The sequence below is a fragment of the Rhinoraja longicauda genome, chromosome 25 (assembly GCF_053455715.1).
Source record: "Rhinoraja longicauda isolate Sanriku21f chromosome 25, sRhiLon1.1, whole genome shotgun sequence".
Classification (NCBI taxonomy): Eukaryota; Metazoa; Chordata; class Chondrichthyes; order Rajiformes; family Arhynchobatidae; genus Rhinoraja; species Rhinoraja longicauda.
Window position 1 is genome coordinate 8,404,463 of NC_135977.1, and position 16,432 is coordinate 8,420,894.

Sequence of the window (16,432 nt, forward strand, 5' to 3'; positions counted from 1 at the left end):
GCACTTCTGGAGAAAAGGAATAGGTGACGTTTCGGGTCGAGACCCTTCTTTAGACACTGACTGACCCACTGAGTTACCCCTGTACTCTGTGTCTGTTTGTGGGAGGTACACGTGGATTGTTTTCTCTGCACTGTTGGAGATTGAGGGGGAGATCTGATCTCATAATTGTAATATACAATTACGAGAGACGTAGATAGGGCAGGTACTGAGAACCTTATCTCCAGTCTCAAGATGGGTCCCGACCTGAAACATCGCCTATCCGTGTCCTCCAGAGATGCTGCCTGACCCGATGAGTTATTCCACCACTTTGTTTGTTTGTAAAGGTCGGAGCTGGTTTAGCTATTTAAACAGTTATGTCAGAGGACGGGAAGATTCCAATTGTATCTACTTTGCTAATTTTCTAAACTATTTTATCTAACTTCATCAATTCTCCCGACATTGAAGGGTGTCAGAGGTTACAGGGAGAAGTCGGGACAATGGGGTTGAGAGGGAAAGATAGATCAGCCATGATGGGCCGAATGGCCTAATTCTACTCCTGAATCTTGTGACTCTTTCGCTAGGAAACGGATCAGAGTTACTCCAGCACTTTGTGTCTTTTTGTTTTGTAAACCAGCATCTGCAGTTCCCCATGCCCACAAAATACCACCAGAGCAGTCTCTACCAAATCCTCCACATTTTTGTAAGGATGTACCAACCGGCGTCAATAAAACACCCCTATTCACAAATTAATAATAATTTGAAAATAATCAATTAATTGTTGGTCAGCAGCGGTTAAAATCTAAGCGACTCACCTTCACGGCTCTGATCACATTAATGTTGGGTTGATTCATGAAACATTGGTTCTTTAAAAACTGGCAGATTCTGTGCACGGCTTCCTTCATGCCGACAGTAAACCCGCTCGGCTCCAAGTTTATTTTAATGAAGTCGTCCAGGTTCCTCGCATCTGTGCGGTACAGGGTTTCGCCGTTGTCCATGGTTGTTTCTCGCAGGCAGCAGCTTCTGGCTTCAACTCGGGCGCCGTGGGTTCTGAAGTCGCTGATGCTCCAAAAATGAACTCTCGATAAGATGTCAAGTATCTCTCCGGCACCGACCTCCTTATATTGCAGTCGCTGGCCCCTCCTTCAAAAGACTCCAAAAATATACACGTAAAGATAAACATATCTCAGTGCATCACAGTGTTAGACGCGCCCCTGATCTGGGCGTTCAGTTTCAGCTAATGGTCCACCACTGCAAACTGCAGCACGTCATCTTCCCGTGTTTGTGGAAAACCACAGACTTTCGGTTTCATTTACTCGTTGCTGTGAATTTCGATTTCTCCCCCCCCCCCCCCCCCCCCCCTCCTTCCCCTTTCCACAATCAGACTGAAGAATGGTACTGACCTTAAACAAATAAAAAACACCACAAAGTACTGGAATAAAGCTCAGGCTAAGTGAGGTGACAAGTGTAACGGGGACATGGTTTTTTTTATATTAAAAAAAAATTCAATTATTAAAAATAATATTTACAATTAAAACATTATTTTACAATTAAAACAAAACAGAACCCACCACCATAATACAAGACAAACAAATATACTAAATAAACTACTATACAACTATGTTACACTCCTTGTCAAGGATGCATTCAACCCCCCACGGTGCCCAGCGGTCCCGGATCTCTTCCAGGGTGCCTGTGGACAGCGCGCAGTCCCTCTCCAACACCACCTGGGCGCGGATGCAACCCCAGGGCCCTCTTCCGCCTGACACCGTGAGTCGCGGATGGCCAGCTTGGCCAGGCCCAGGAGCAACCCAACCAGGACATCCTCGGCCCTCCCCTCTCCCCTACGCACAGGGTGTCGAAAGATGAGGATTGTGGGTGAAAAGTGCAGCCAAAGGGCAAAAGGCAAAGGGACATTTTGGCTGGTGTGGGGGAGTTGGGCCAAAGGGTCTGTTTCCACGCTGTATCACTCTATGACTCTAAGGTAGAATCTGGAGATCATGAATAGCTGGCATTTCGGGCGGGGATCTTTGTTCAGATGGGGTCTCCAGGTTCCCCTTTCTCGCAGCCAACAACGGACCATCGTAGGTTTTTGCATATCTTTCATTCATTTGTTCTACGTGCCTTCTGTATCTCTCGTTTCCCCCTCCCCTGACTCTTGGTCTGCAGAAGGGTCTTGACTGAAAACGTCACGTATTCCTTTTCTCCACAGATGCTGCCTGACAGGTGCTTAGTTCCCCCAGCACTTTGTATTTTGCTCAAGATTCCAGCATCTGCAGTTCCTTGTGTCTCTTGATTCTAGTAACTCATGACCCACTGATGCTGGTCAATTCTATCTGTAATTATAGCGTTTCCCTTTCATTTACACCCCTTCCGGGATCTTCAGTAATGTGCAGATATAAGAAACTGCAGATGCTGGAGCAAAAAAGTGCCGGAGTAACTCAGTGGCTCAATCGTCCCTAGTGTGTAGGATAGAATTAGTGTTTGGGTGAGTGCTGGTCGGCATGGAGTCGGTGGGCCGAAGGGCCTGTTTCCACGCTATATCTCTAAACTAAAACCATACTAAACTAAATTAAACTAAACTAAACTAAATAAAAAGTCATACGTGGCTTCGCACAGGCGTCTAAACTTGAAACCCACTGCTTACCTGCTCCATCTTACCACTCTGATTTGGTGTCCACTTTGTACCATTCTCATCACTAGAGTATCATAAATACAAACAGCATGGAATCAGGCCCTCCCACCCTACTCGTCTATGCCAACAAAATGCCCCATTTAAGATAGTCCCATTTGCCCGCATTTGGTCCATATCCAACCTTGCCTATTCAGCTTTAGTTTATTTTTAGTTTAGAGTTATAGCACAGAAACCGGCCCATCGGCCCACTGAGTCTGCGCCGACCAGCGATCCCCGCACACTCACACTACCCTACACACACCAGGGACAATTTACAATTATGCCAAGCCAATCAACCTACAAACCTGTATGTCTTCCAAGTGTGGGAGGAAACCGGAGATCCTGGAGAAACCCACGCAGGTCTCTCGAAGAACGTACAAACTCCGTACAGACAACTCCCATAGTCAGGATCAAACCCGGGTCTCTGACGCTGTAAGGCAGCAACTCTACCGCTGCGCCACTGTGCTGGTACGGGAACAAGAAAGGGCAGCTGAAGACCCTGCTCACTCTGCAAGTGTGGCACCAAAGTCCCCAAAGCTCCCATTGACACTGTCTTGGTGCGATGCTCGCATCAGGGATTCACCGCTGCACAATAATACAGCTCTACAGTTGTGAGTGCAGTGTCCTGAGAGATCACATTGCAGACATGGAAGCCTTTTAGACTTTAGAGATACATGGAGAACATGGATAGGTAACAATTTTTGTCTTTTAGTGAAACAATGTCAAACCCGATTTAGAAATAATCGCAACAGTTCATTCAGAAACTAACAGTTAAACACAGTGCAGTGACATGAATAATATTCCTGTTCGTTTTTCATTTAATGCAGTTCATTGTCTATGGCATTCCTTTAAATGTTTTGCTTTAGACTGAAACGATGCAGTGTGGAAGCAGGCCCTTCGGCCCACCAAGTCCGAGCTGACCACTGGTCACCTTGTTGACCACTATCCAACACACTGGGGACAATTTACAGAAGCCAATTAACCAAGAAAACCTGCACGTCTTTGGAGTATGGGAAGAAAACTGAGCACCCGGAGAAAACCCATGTGGTCACAGCGAGAATGTACAAATACCATGCAGACAGCACCCGTAGTCAGAATCGAACCTGGGTCTTTGGCAGCAACTGTACCGCTGCGCCACCGTGCACCCTGCCCCCGAGAATGTCTCTGCCTGGTTTCGAACTAGGAACCTTTTTGCGTGTTAGGCGAATGTGGTAACAACTACACCACAGAAACCTCTAACTATTGATTCTATCATTAAAACCTCACCATCTGCTGCTGGGGGATTAGGAAGATCATCTTCTAACATTTGGAGATAGTGAGGTTGAAGGGGTGCATTTGGGAACTAGGGGACTGATCAATGGTCTTAGGCAAAGCTAGCCAGCTCTGATCAAGTGCTGGTCATTGTTTGTAAGCCACAAAACCTGTACTTTGCTCCGCACTAGGCATGCCAAAGAGGTGGGAGGCTTGGGGCCGTATTACTGGGGGAGTATTAACTGGCTTGGCAGGTGAATGGGAACCTGCAGGTAGAATCAGAAAGGAGAAAAGCCAAGCTCGGGATTGTTTAGTTTGGTTTAGTTTAGTTTAGAGATACAGCACGGAAGCAGGCCCTAAGCCCCACTGATTCCGCACTGACCAGTAGGGTTGCCAACTTTCTCACTCCCAAATAAGGGATGTTGACCCTATTACTTCTATAGGGTATCGTCTGACGTGTCGAACAAAAGACTCTAAACCAAGGTTTGGTACAACTTAATCTTTGTTAACACTCGAGTAACTTAAACATGCATGCAAACAATTGACTTCTAATAACTTCTCATTTACTTTATTGTTTCAGCTTATTATTCACAAAATGCTGGAGTAACTCAGCAGGTCAGGCAGCATCTCAGGAGAGAAGGAATGGGTGACGTGTGTGAGGTGTAGATGGAGTCAGTGGAAGGGATGTTGGTTTGTGTGATGGTCTGGGCTGCGTCCACAATTCTCTGCAATTTCTTGCGGTCTTGGATGGAGCTTTTCCCAAACCAAGCTGTGATGTATCCCGATAAAATGCCATTCCTTCTCTCCTGAGATGCTGCCCGACCTGCTGAGTTACTCCAGCATTTTGTGAATAAATACCTTCGATTTGTACCAGCATCTGCAGTTATTTTCTTACACTTATTATTTCAGCTTATCACTTCTTAAACTAAATCACAAAACTCATGACTTGGAGTCAGATATTACCCGTATGAATGAATTGGCCAGATTCACGCTGTTGGTAGGGGGTAATCTTCTCTGAGCTTTGAACTCAGGGTCCCTTCTTCTTATCATATCATATCATATATCTACAGCCGGAAACAGGCCTTTTCGGCCCTCCAAGTCCGTGCCGCCCAGTGATCCCCGTACATTAACACTATCCTACACCCACTAGGGACAATTTTTACATTTACCCAGCCAATTAACCTACATACCTGTACATCTTTGGAGTGTGGGAGGAAACCGAAGATCTCGGAGAAAACCCACGCAGGTCACGGGGAGAACGTACAAACTCCTTACAGTGCAGCACCCGTAGTCAGGATCGAACCTGAGTCTCCGGCGCTGCATTCGCTGTAAAGCAGCAACTCTACCGCTGCGCTACCGTTGCGATGGTTGTTCCTGGGTTGTCGCTGCTGAAGTCTCGAACCGCCCTTCTTTTACACTAATTTTCCTTCCATCTTCGAAGGGAAGCCTTTGTTCTAACCCAAGGCTCTCATGGCTTTACAGTCAATCATTTCAAGCTGTCACTCCTCCAAGGGCTGAATAAACAAAACACATCTTCATTCCTTATCAGGCTCGGGAGTTCTTATTTATGTTGCTTGTTCAAACCTCCTTCTCATTATAGAGTTATTTTGCAATATGTCCGTTCCAGGCACCTTATCTTCTCAAGGCCGTACTGCCTGGCCGTGAAGGTACCTTCTGCTCCCACCAGATGTCAATGATGTGACCGTTTTCACTGTGCTCCCTTGTCTCCTGGCTCCAGCTTTTCGCTCTGTCTGTCTCTAGCTGGTAACATCCTCCCAAAGCCTGTCGGGATACTTGACATCCATTCCCAGGCTACAGGGACAAAAGGTGACTTCACCCAACCAGCGGCCATGTGCTCCCGCTCCACCAATGGCGGCCGCCCGGGCCGGGAGGCGGGTTGCTACGCAACCTCCGTTAGGCGGCACCCGGGCCTTCCGTGCCTACACTGTTTGGCCTACAGCGGCCCCTGGGCCTACAGTGTCTGGAACTATAGTGTCCGGGCCTACAGTTTCCGGGCATACAGTATTCAGGGCTACAGCGACCCCCCCGGGCCTAATACGGGACAAGGGCGGTCCGGTACGGGACAAACCAATTTAGCCCAATATACGGGATGTCCCGGCTAATACGGGACAGTTGGCAACCCTGCTGACCAGCGATCCCTGCACATTAACACTATCATACACACACTAGGAACAATTTTACATTTACACCAAGCCAATTAATGTACAAATCTGTACATCTTTTGAGAGTGAGAGGAAACCGAAGATCATGGAGAAAACCCATGCAGGTCACGGGGAGAACATACAAACTCCGTACAGACAAGCACCCATATTCAGGATCGAACTTGGATCTCTGACGCTGAAAGGCAACAACTTTACCGCTATCGAGACCCTTCTTCCCGAAATGTCACCTATTCCTTTCATCCAGAGATGCTGCCTGACCTGCTGTGTTACTCCAGCATTTTATGTCTATCTTTGATGTAAACCAGCATCTGCAGTTCCTTCCTAAACATCTTGGACTATCTGTCCTGTACCTAGCACGTACATAGAGTCATAGGGTCTTACAGCATGGATACAGGCTCTTTGGCCCAACTTGCCCACACTGACCAACATTCCACAGAAAACAATCCATGCTTATCCAACCTCTTCTTCTAGCTAATACTCCGCTAATCCAGGCAGCATTTTGGTCCTGGGCCTTTCTGTCCTGGGCCTCCTCCACTGTCAGAGTGAGGCCCAATGTAAATTGGAGGAACAGCACTGGAGGAGGGCAGCACAGTGGTGCAGCGGTAGAGTTGCTGCCTTACAGCGCTTGCAGCACCAGAGACCTGCGTTTGATCCCGACTACGGGTGCTGTCTGTACGGAGTTTGTACGTTTTTCCCGTGACTGCGTGGGTTTTCTCCAAGATCTTCGGTTTCCTCCAACACTCCAAAGACGTAAAGGCATGTAGGTAAATTGGCTTGGTAAATGTAAAATAAAATTGTCCCTAGTGTGTGTAGGGTAGTGTTAATATGTGGGGATCGCTGGTCGGCGCGGATCCGGTGGGCCGAAGGCCCTGTTTCCGTGCTGAATCTCTAAACTAAACTAAAATAAAGCACCTCATATTTCGCTTGGGCATCTTCCAACCCAGCGGTATGAATATTGATTTCTCTAACTTCAAGTAACCCTTGCTATCCCTCTCTCTCCGTCCCTCTCCCATCGTGGTTCTCCGACTAGTTCCACTGTCCTGCTGATTAAATATTACTGATTGTACGTCACATTGCCCCCTTACCCTCAGCTAACAATGAACCATTCAACATTTCCTTACTCGCCTCTGCTTTGATCTGTCGTTTTCACACCTCCCTTCCATATCTCTAGACTCCCTCTCCCCTGACACTCAATCTGAAGATGGGTCCCGACCCAAAACGTCACCCATTTCTTCTCTGCAGAGATGTTGCCCATCCTGCTGAGTTACTCTGGCTGGGGGTGAGGGGCAAGGAGTTTGGGCAGCTGTGGGAAAGTGTTCAAAACACAAGGATGCTGGTGGGACTCAGCGGGTCGGGCAGCACCAGCGGAGAGAACGGACAGACGACATTTCGGGGCTGGGCCCTTTTTCAGACTGATTGTTGTAGGGTGGAAAAAAAGTTGGAACATAATATAAAAAGGATAGCAAGAGTTTCTTCAGTTATATAAAGAGCAAGAAAGAGGCAAGAGTGGACATTTGGACCGCTGGAGAATGATGCAGGAGAAGTGATAATGGGGAATAAAGAAATGGCAGAGGAGTTGAATAACTTTTTTGCATCAGTCTTCGCAGTGGAAGACACCAGCAATGTGCCTGAAATTCAAGAGAGACAGGGGGTGGGAAGTTAGTGGAGTGGCTATTACTAGGTAGAAGGTGCTTTGGAAGCTGAAAGGGCTGAAGGTGGATAAGTCACCTGGACCAGATGGAATGCATCCTAGGGTTCTGTAAGAGGTGGCTGGAGAGATTGTGGAGGCATTGACAGCGACATTTCAAGAATCACTAGTCAGGAGTGGTCCCAAATGATTGGGAAATTGCCAGTATTACCCCACTGCACAAGAAGGGAAGCAAGCCAGAATAGTGGGAACCATAGGCTGGTTCGTCTGACTTCGGTGGTGGGTAAGATTCTAGAGTCCATTATAAAGGATGCAGATACGGAGTACTTAGAAGTTCACAATAAAATAGGCCAAAGTCAGCATAGCTTTGTGAAGGGGAGGTCTTGCTTGACAAATTTGCTGGAATTCTTTGAAGGAGTAAATAGCAGGACAGACAAAGGAGAGTCAGTAGATGTTGTTTACTTAAGATTTTCAGAAAGCCTTTGATAAGTTGCCACAGATTAAGCTGTGAAAAGGAAAATGAGAGCCCACGGTATCAAAGGGCAGATACTAGCATGGACAGCATGTTGGCTGGATGGCAGAAGACAATGAGTGGCAATAAAGGGGGCTTTTTCTGGTTTCTGCCAGTGACTAGCGGAGTTCCGCAGGGGTCGGTGCTGGGGCCGTTACCCTTCACGTTGTATTTTAATGATTTGGACGAGGGGATTGAAGTCTTAAATAGGAGATAGGTGAAGTCTTCAATAGGAGATAGGTGACGTTAAGGAGGGGCAGGACAAAGCCTGATACATGATGGGTGTCATTTTCACTCCAAATCCCCTGGGACCCTTGGAAGTTCTGGTCCTTAAAGCATCTCAATCAGTTGAAACCTTAATACAGTGTCTGAAGAAGGGTCTCGACCCGAAACGTCACCTATCTCCAAAGATGTCGTGAGACCTGCTGAGTCACCCTAGCTTTTTGTGGCTATCTTCGGTTGAAACCAGCATCTGCAGTGCCTTCCCACAGATCCAAAGAGCGGTAATTTTCATGTTATTTTTAATCAGTTACATTGCAACAAAGGGAATCAAAGAAATGCATGCAGCATGGTGAGTCAATAGCTGACGTGTCATCTTCAATTCCCTGTGCTGTTGTTATTGTATTTCGGATTCAGGCATCAGAAACGAATCCGAAAGTGAAATAGGGGTATCACCGAGACTGGCTAACTTTCCAGAAACGAAACTGCAGCTGAGATGACGCTTGTTGAACAACACAACCAGTGAGCACGGAGGGAGGGGCAGTGGCGCTGACGTTTAGAAACTGGAAGAGAAGATAAAGCCAAGGGGAAGCGGCCAGAGGGGGCGGAGAGGATTTGCTAGACGCTGAGAGAGGTGTGTGCATCGAAGCCTGTGTCCCAGCGGAGCAAAGTGGGTTGAGGAGTTTGCCCAGAGCGGAGCTGAGAGACGGCGCGGAGCAAATTCGCTCAGGAAAAGAGACAGAATATTCTGCAATCAGATTCTCATCGACTTCTTGCGCTCCCGACTGGGATTGTGCGGCTTCAATTGGTAAGTTCAAAGTTTTGAACACTGGCAAATTCGCAATTTAAAAGTAAATGACTACCATTCTGCGAATCGGGTGGGGAATGTCGTTACCAGCTGAGGTGAAGATTTAGCAGGTAAATATTGGGATCAAGTGATACTGGGTTAGTATAGGGCGGTGGAGGAAGAAGGGTGGGTTACGACCCGAAATCTCACCCATCCCCTCTCTCCAGAGAGAGATGCTGCGTGTACCGCTGAGATACTCCAGCATGTTGAGTCCATCTGCGGGTTAAATAAATCATCAGCCGTGATATCCCCGATAGTGAAGCGGCCCGAATGGCCTCCCTCTGCTTGTCTTCCCACATTCTTCTGTTCATGGGTTTTGTGACACCTGTTTGCGCCACTTCAATGGAGACCGTTATCTCCCTGGAATAGCGCATTGAATAATCATTACCAGCCTGAAGAAGGGTCTCGACCCGAAACCTCACCTATTTATTCCTTTTCTCGAGAGATGCTGCCCGACCCGCTGATTTACACTTTCTCCGCGGACGTGCGGAGGATTGGCGCGGAGATATAAAATTGTCCACCTAGACCGCAGACCAGAGCAAAGAGCAGACTGCTGGAGGGGCTCGAATGTAGAAACAAAGATCTACAGACGCTGGTTTACATCGCAGATAGACACAAAGTGCTGGAGTAACTCAGCGGGCGGGGCAGCATCTGTGGAAGTTGACTTCTCGGGCTTGGGACCATCCTTCTGCCTTCATAGATGCTGCCTGACCAGCCGAATTCCTCCAGCAGTTTGTTTTTTTATTGCCATGGATTTACTATTATTGGTTTTTGTTTTTATGTGTGTGTGTGTATATATATATATAAACACACACACACAATTAACTTGTTCTTGTTTATTACATTGTTCACAGAGTCCTGTTGTGCTGCTGCAAGAAAAAATGTCATTGTTTGATCTGGGACATTTGACAATAAAACATTCTTGACTCTTATGAAAGCCTGCTCTCGTTTCCCGAGAAGCAGCGAAATCGCAGCGTTAAACGAAACCTAGCTCACGGGGGACCTCGTCTGTCAGAAGCCCAGTATTGCAGCTCAGCCGCCCTTGGTGTCTCACCCAGACAGTTGTGAATCTGGGGAATTCTCTGCCACCGAAGGCAGTGGAGGCCAATTCACTGGATGTGTTCAAGAGAGAGTTAGATTTAGCTCGTGGGACTAAGGGAATCAAGGGATATGGGGAAAAAGCCAGAACGGGGTGCTGATGTTTCTAATATCGTGGAATTGAAAGACTGAATTAAACTTCTGTGCAAAAATATCAAATTAGAGTCAATAGTGCATAGTGTTTTGTATGAATGTGGAATTCTCTAAATTTCAGGTGACTTACACATTCCCCTCCCCCTTTCATCCACCCTAGTTGTTTAACCTGTTCACAGTTCACCACCATGTATCCGTCTTGAGATCACATCTTCCCTAGCCAACAACGGGCCTACCATCCTGTCTGAGGCCATTTGTTGCCGGTCCTGATTTCTCCTGGTCTTTTCTCACCTTCAGCTCTTCCCTACCCCACACCCCTACTTCCAGACGTGCAAGAAGGTATTCATCAACATACTGAGTCTCTCCAATCTTAGTTTCAGTTTAAAGATACACTGCAGGAACAGGCCCTTCAGCGCACCGAGTCTGCGGCGACCAGCGATCCCTGCACACTATCTTACCCAACACACCAGGGACAATTCACAATTAACCTACAACCCAGTACGTCTTTGTATTATGGCGGGAAACCGGAGCACCTGGAGAAAACCCATGCAGGTCACTGGGAGAATGTACAAACTCTGTACAAACATCACCCGTAGTCGGGATCGAACCTGGGTCTCTGACATGAAGGCAGCAACTCTACCGCTGTGTCACTATGCAGTAAAGGCATTGATGTGCTTTCTTTAAGATTGCATCAATGCCTTTGGGCCCAAAACGTTTGTGAAGGATTTAGTAAGAAGTTAACCGAGGTTCAACAGGAGAAATAATTCCTCCCACCTCAAAGTAAAAAGGACGTTGTAATAAGTAGTTTATTATCACGTGTACTCCAGTAATGTGAAATATCCAGTACACGGGACAATAAACGAAACTAAGTTACTGTGTGGATTTAACAAGTGATTGCATTAATGCAGAGTTGTTGGTTCCAAGTGATATAAAGGATTCTAAACTCTTCTCATTTCTCCACAGTGATTTGGCAAGATGAGACTCCAGTTGAAGTTTTTGACTGGCGACTCTTTGCAACTGGATGTCGACCCTTCCATCCAGGTGTCGGTTCTCAAGGAGAAAATACACCAAGCAACTCAGGTGCCTAGATTCCAACAGCGCCTGATGGTGCAAAACGGGCAGCAGGTGGAGCTTCGGGACGACAGCCGGCTGTGTGACTACAACCTCCCCCCCGACCCCACAATCATGCTGCTGATCAGGAAGGAGGAATGCATGCAGATATTCCTCGTCAACGAAAAGGGGAAAACCACGACCTACGACGTGCTGCCTTCTGAGTCCGTGCGGGAGTTTAGAAATAAAGTACAACGGCAGGAAGGGGCCACGCCCGAACAACAGCGCCTGGTATTTGGGAGCATGGAACTGCAAGATGGCCGGTTGCTCTCCGATTACAACATCAAGACTCACTCCAAAATCCACCTCACGTTCCGTCTACGCGGTGGTTAATTCGCGCTCGACTGAACTAAATTAAAACTTAATTATATTTTCATTGCATTCCTATTTTCTAATGCTTGATTTAAATGAGATGGGTCGATTTGTTCAATGTTTGATATTGTTCACTTTGCTTCTTCATGCTGCCTATCATTAGGTTTTGTCTAGAGTTACAGCGCGGAAATAGGCCCTTCAGCCTACTGAGTGTGCTGACCAACAATCCCTGCATGCTAACGCTATCCTACACACACTAGGGACAATTTACAATTTTACTGAAGCCAATTAATTAACCCACAAACCTGTATGTCTTTGTAATGTGGGAGGAAACCGGAGCACCAGGGGAAAACCCATACAGACAGCACCCGCAGTCCGGAACAAACCCGGGTCTCTGGTGCTGTAAGGCAGCAACTCTACTGCTGCACCGCTGTGCCGCTCTTAATAGCCGCAGTTGAGTGATCATCTCGGATTAATAAAGCCAAAAAGGTTGGATCAGTTGGCCACTTTCCTGCCTTCTCAGCTTGGAAAAATTGCAATCTGTTTAAATCTGACACATTCTTTCATATCCAACTTTGTGCCTTTTTATAAACACAAAATGCTGGAGTAACTCAGCGGGACAGGCAGCATCTCTGGAGAGAAAGAATGGGTGACGTTTCGAGTCAAGACCATTCTTCTGACTTTGGTTCATAGGTCTGTTCTGTAAACCGTTGTGGTCCAGATAGAATCTGATTCCTATGAGATCACGAACCAAATTGGCTTCTCACTCAGAGGCCAAAGGATAGCTGATCTATCCACCAATCTATAATGTGAAATATTTCAGCACGCAGGAACAAAATCACCTATAAAACATAGAACAACCGTCACCATGCTGAGAAATGCTTCCACACACTCTGCAAATCATTGCTTCAAAATTAAAGTCTTCATGTTCTAAATGCCTTGCAATGTACTGTTGATGTAATATTCAATCTACTGTGCAACTAAAGAATTTCATATTAATAAATATATATTTGTATGAACACTTGTGCTTTTGTCACTCCACCCATTTGCAGGGTCATAAGTTGGGTCGGGGCAGGTAGGCAATTGGCGGAACCAGGTGTGGAGGTATACGATGGACAGATGGAGTCAGGTGGGAGAGAGGGGTGAAGGTGGAGTTGGGAGCGGGCGGCCGGTGGGTGATAGGTAGAGTTGAGAGCCGCGTAGGGTGAGGGGAAGAGAAGGATGAGGCAGAGGCTGAAAAGGAGACGTGGAGACGCAAGAGGGTGAGGATGTGGGAATATAATAGGCAAGGAAGGTGGTATGTGGAATTAGATAAGGAGTGATGGTGGGCAGATGGAAGTGTGGGGAGGAGATAGAGAGTGGGTGACAAGACAAAGGGAATCTCGTGGGAGGGGGCATGAAGCTGGGTGAGGGTGCGGAGTGGGAGGAAGGACAACGGAGTGTGGGTGACCCGGAATTGGAAAACTCAATGTTCTGGCCAATAGGTTGCAGACTGAGCAGGTGGAATGCGAGGTGTTACCCTTCCAGTTTGTGTTTTTCTTCACCCTGGCCGTGGAGAGGGTGGAGGTCAGAGAGGTCGGGGTGGAAATGGGAAGGCGGATTGAAGTGGTATGCAACGAGAGGTCAGGATGGTCTTTACGGATAAAACGTGGGTGTTCAATGGGCAGAGGGCATGATTGAGGTACTAAATTAAAACTTTGAGTTGCCCGTCGTCATGGAAGACAAACAGATTCTGTGGAGTCAAAGAGGTGTTCGATGTTTTGGGTCAAGACCTTGCACCAAGACTGAGGGTGTAAGGGCTATAATTCTTAAAGAAGAGGCCGAGAAGGCCAGCTGCAAATTGAGTGGATAAATCACCTGGTCCAACTGGAACATATCTGAGGTTGCTATGAGGAAATTGCAGAGGCCCTGGTCATACTTTTCCAAACTTCTGTTGGTTGGCATGATGGTTTAACAACTGGAAAATTGCAAATGTTACACTATTGTTCTAAAAGGGAAATGGTGGGGGGCACGGTGGCGCAGCTGGTAGAGCCATTGCCTCACAGCGCCAGAGACCTGGGTTCGATCCTGACTTCAGCTACTGTCTGTGTAGAGTTTGCACATTCTCCCTGTGCTCCTATTTCCTCACGCATCTCAAAGACGTGCGGGTTTGTAGGTTGTGGAAGAAATTAATTTAGAGGGAAATTAATGGAGAATGAAAAGCGGAGACTTTGCAGATTTGCTTCGAGATTTTATTGCATTATATCAAGGAGAGATGGCGGCAGTAAACTGCCCACCAGTTCTCTGACTTCACGGCAGAATTAGCCGACAGCTAAACTGTGCAGTAAACAACTTTTGTTTTTTTGTTAGATGCTTTTCTACGAAAATATTCTATCAACTACATGGGTACCAATTATTTCATCAGTCATAACATACTTCTTGTTTATGTTAATCTTATTCAACAACAAATGGTTAATATGAGTCAAACACAAAACAAGGGCATCTTGACATTATTCTATCTCATCTTTAGGTGCCCCGCGGCACCATCCCCTCTCCGAGCCAATCATAAGCCCCCCATTTACAGTAACATTTCTATGCTTCAAGTGGTAGGGGGCATGAGTGGTCTACTGTAACACATTGCTGAGAGAAACAAGCTTCCTTATCTCCACTATTTCATGTTTACATTTACCATCCACCCTTCAACACATTCCCAGACAAGTGGTGATACGTTTAATCCTACTTTGTCAATTCCCACGAACCTCTTCTGCACCTGGTCAATGAGAGATGCCTATTGTCACATCCAAGCACCCTTTCGTTACCTTGTTCAATTCCAATCTTCTAATTTATTCTTAATTGTTAACCGTATGTTTGTGTTGTCATTTGTGAGCGATGCACCAAGGCACATTCCTTGTATATGCACATACTTGGCCAATAAACTTATTCATTCATTCATCACTGGAAAATGGGACTAGCTTGATTTCTCATATAGAATTGATATTAGATCAAAGGACCGAATGGGCTATTTCTGTGCTATTGCCATTCCATGATTCTGAGGAGTGTAGTAGTGCAATGATCGATTCATTTTTAAACTCAATGGAAAATTATTTTAACACATATAATGCATCTACTTGTGTTACCTCCCTGAAAGTGGCAACACATGTTGATAAGAGTGGTAAAGAAGGCACCCGGTATGCTTGCCTTCATCATTTGGGGCATTGAGTATAAGAGTCTGGTGGTGATGTTGCAGCTTTGTAGGACTTTAGTTAGGTCACATTTGGAGTGTTGTGCGCAGTCTGGTCGCTCCATTGCAGGAAGGATGTGGAAGCTTTGGAGAGGGTGCAGAAGAGGTTTACCATGGTGCTCCCGGAATTACAGGGTATTAGCGATAAGGAGAGGTTAGACAAACTCAGATTGTTTTCTCTGGAGAGCGGAGGTGAGGGGGCAACATGAAAAATACAAAATTATGAGAGGCATGGATAGGCTAGACAGTCAGAAGCTTTTTCCAAGGGTGGAAATGTCAAAGACTAGAGGCCATATGTTTGGTTGGCATTGACAAGGTGGAGTGAAGGGCCTGTTTCCATGCTGTATAGCTCTATGACTTTAAGTGGAATTTGACTCAGCATTCAGATACCCAGTAGAACTCTGTTGATCTAGAACGCATTCTGGAAAAGAGACAAATTCAAAAGTGCGTGAAATTTAAAGAGGAAAACAAAATCCGTGAATGCAGTAGCACAGTGGTAGAACTGCTGCCTCACAGTGCCTGAGATCCAGGTTCGTTCCTGACTAAGGGTGCTGTCTGTGTGGAGTTTGTTCATTCTCTCTGTGCGTTTTCTCCGGGTATGCCAGTTTCCTTCCACATCGCAGACGTGCAGGTTTGTAGGTTAATTGGCTTCTGCAAATTGCCCCCAGTGTGTAGGGAGTGGATGCAAAAGTGGGATGGATTTGATTGGATGATAAAAATAGAGGTGATAAAGTCAGCTAATTAGAACGTGTCAGGTATCGGTTGCTCAGACATTGCAGGAAAGGTGGAGAGTGGAGGGGAAGCATTTAACGGAGATAAGGTGAGATAGCAATGCTGGTGGAGAGGCCAGGAGAGGAATAAATGAAAGTCGGAGAGATATAGAAGTAGTGTATGGGTGATCGTAGGCAGACGTGGACTTGGTGGGCCGAAGGGTCTGTTTCCACGCTGTATCTCTAAATACTAAAGATTGAAGTAAAGAGAGACAACAAAATTAATATACATCAGTTACAGAACTGAAAATATTTCATATTGCAGTGGGAGCAGAGCATGGAGCAGGTGTTACTCAGATGTTGATCCCTTGTTTATCCCATCAGAACAGAAACCCTGGAGACAATAAAGGGCCAATACAACCCATAAAATAACAACCTCAATGCCCAATGCGGGCAGCACAGTGGTAGAGTTGCTGACTTACAATGCCAGAAACCCGGGTTCGATCCTGACTACGGATGCTGTCTGTACGGAGTTTGTACGTTCTTCCTGTGACCGCTTGGGTTTCCTCCGGGTGCTCCG

General features: G+C 46.5%; 2 protein-coding genes across 2 annotated transcripts in view; one reads left to right on the forward strand and one right to left on the reverse strand.

Annotated features, from left to right (window-relative positions):
- Nucleotides 1-16,432, reverse strand: part of LOC144606059 (2'-5'-oligoadenylate synthase 3-like) — a 69,603-nt gene that overhangs the window by 27,959 nt on the left and 25,212 nt on the right. The window contains exons 11-13 of the mRNA XM_078421848.1: nucleotides 15,533-15,563; nucleotides 3,158-3,235; nucleotides 792-1,119 (exon numbers count right to left, since the gene is read on the reverse strand). Of these exons, the coding sequence (XP_078277974.1) occupies nucleotides 792-1,119; nucleotides 3,158-3,235; nucleotides 15,533-15,563 (437 nt within the window). The remainder of the gene's footprint in view (nucleotides 1-791; nucleotides 1,120-3,157; nucleotides 3,236-15,532; nucleotides 15,564-16,432) is intronic.
- LOC144606096 (uncharacterized) lies at nucleotides 9,056-12,924 on the forward strand. The gene is made up of 2 exons (XM_078421902.1): nucleotides 9,056-9,270; nucleotides 11,464-12,924. Exon 2 carries the CDS (start codon nucleotides 11,476-11,478, stop codon nucleotides 11,941-11,943), a length of 468 nt encoding a protein of 155 aa, XP_078278028.1. The 5' UTR covers nucleotides 9,056-9,270; nucleotides 11,464-11,475; the 3' UTR covers nucleotides 11,944-12,924.

What these genes read in the sequence shown, in the direction of transcription:
- LOC144606096 (XM_078421902.1), top strand. Translation starts at nt 11,476, where the DNA reads ATGAGACTCCAGTTGAAGTTTTTGACTGGCGACTCTTTGCAACTGGAT.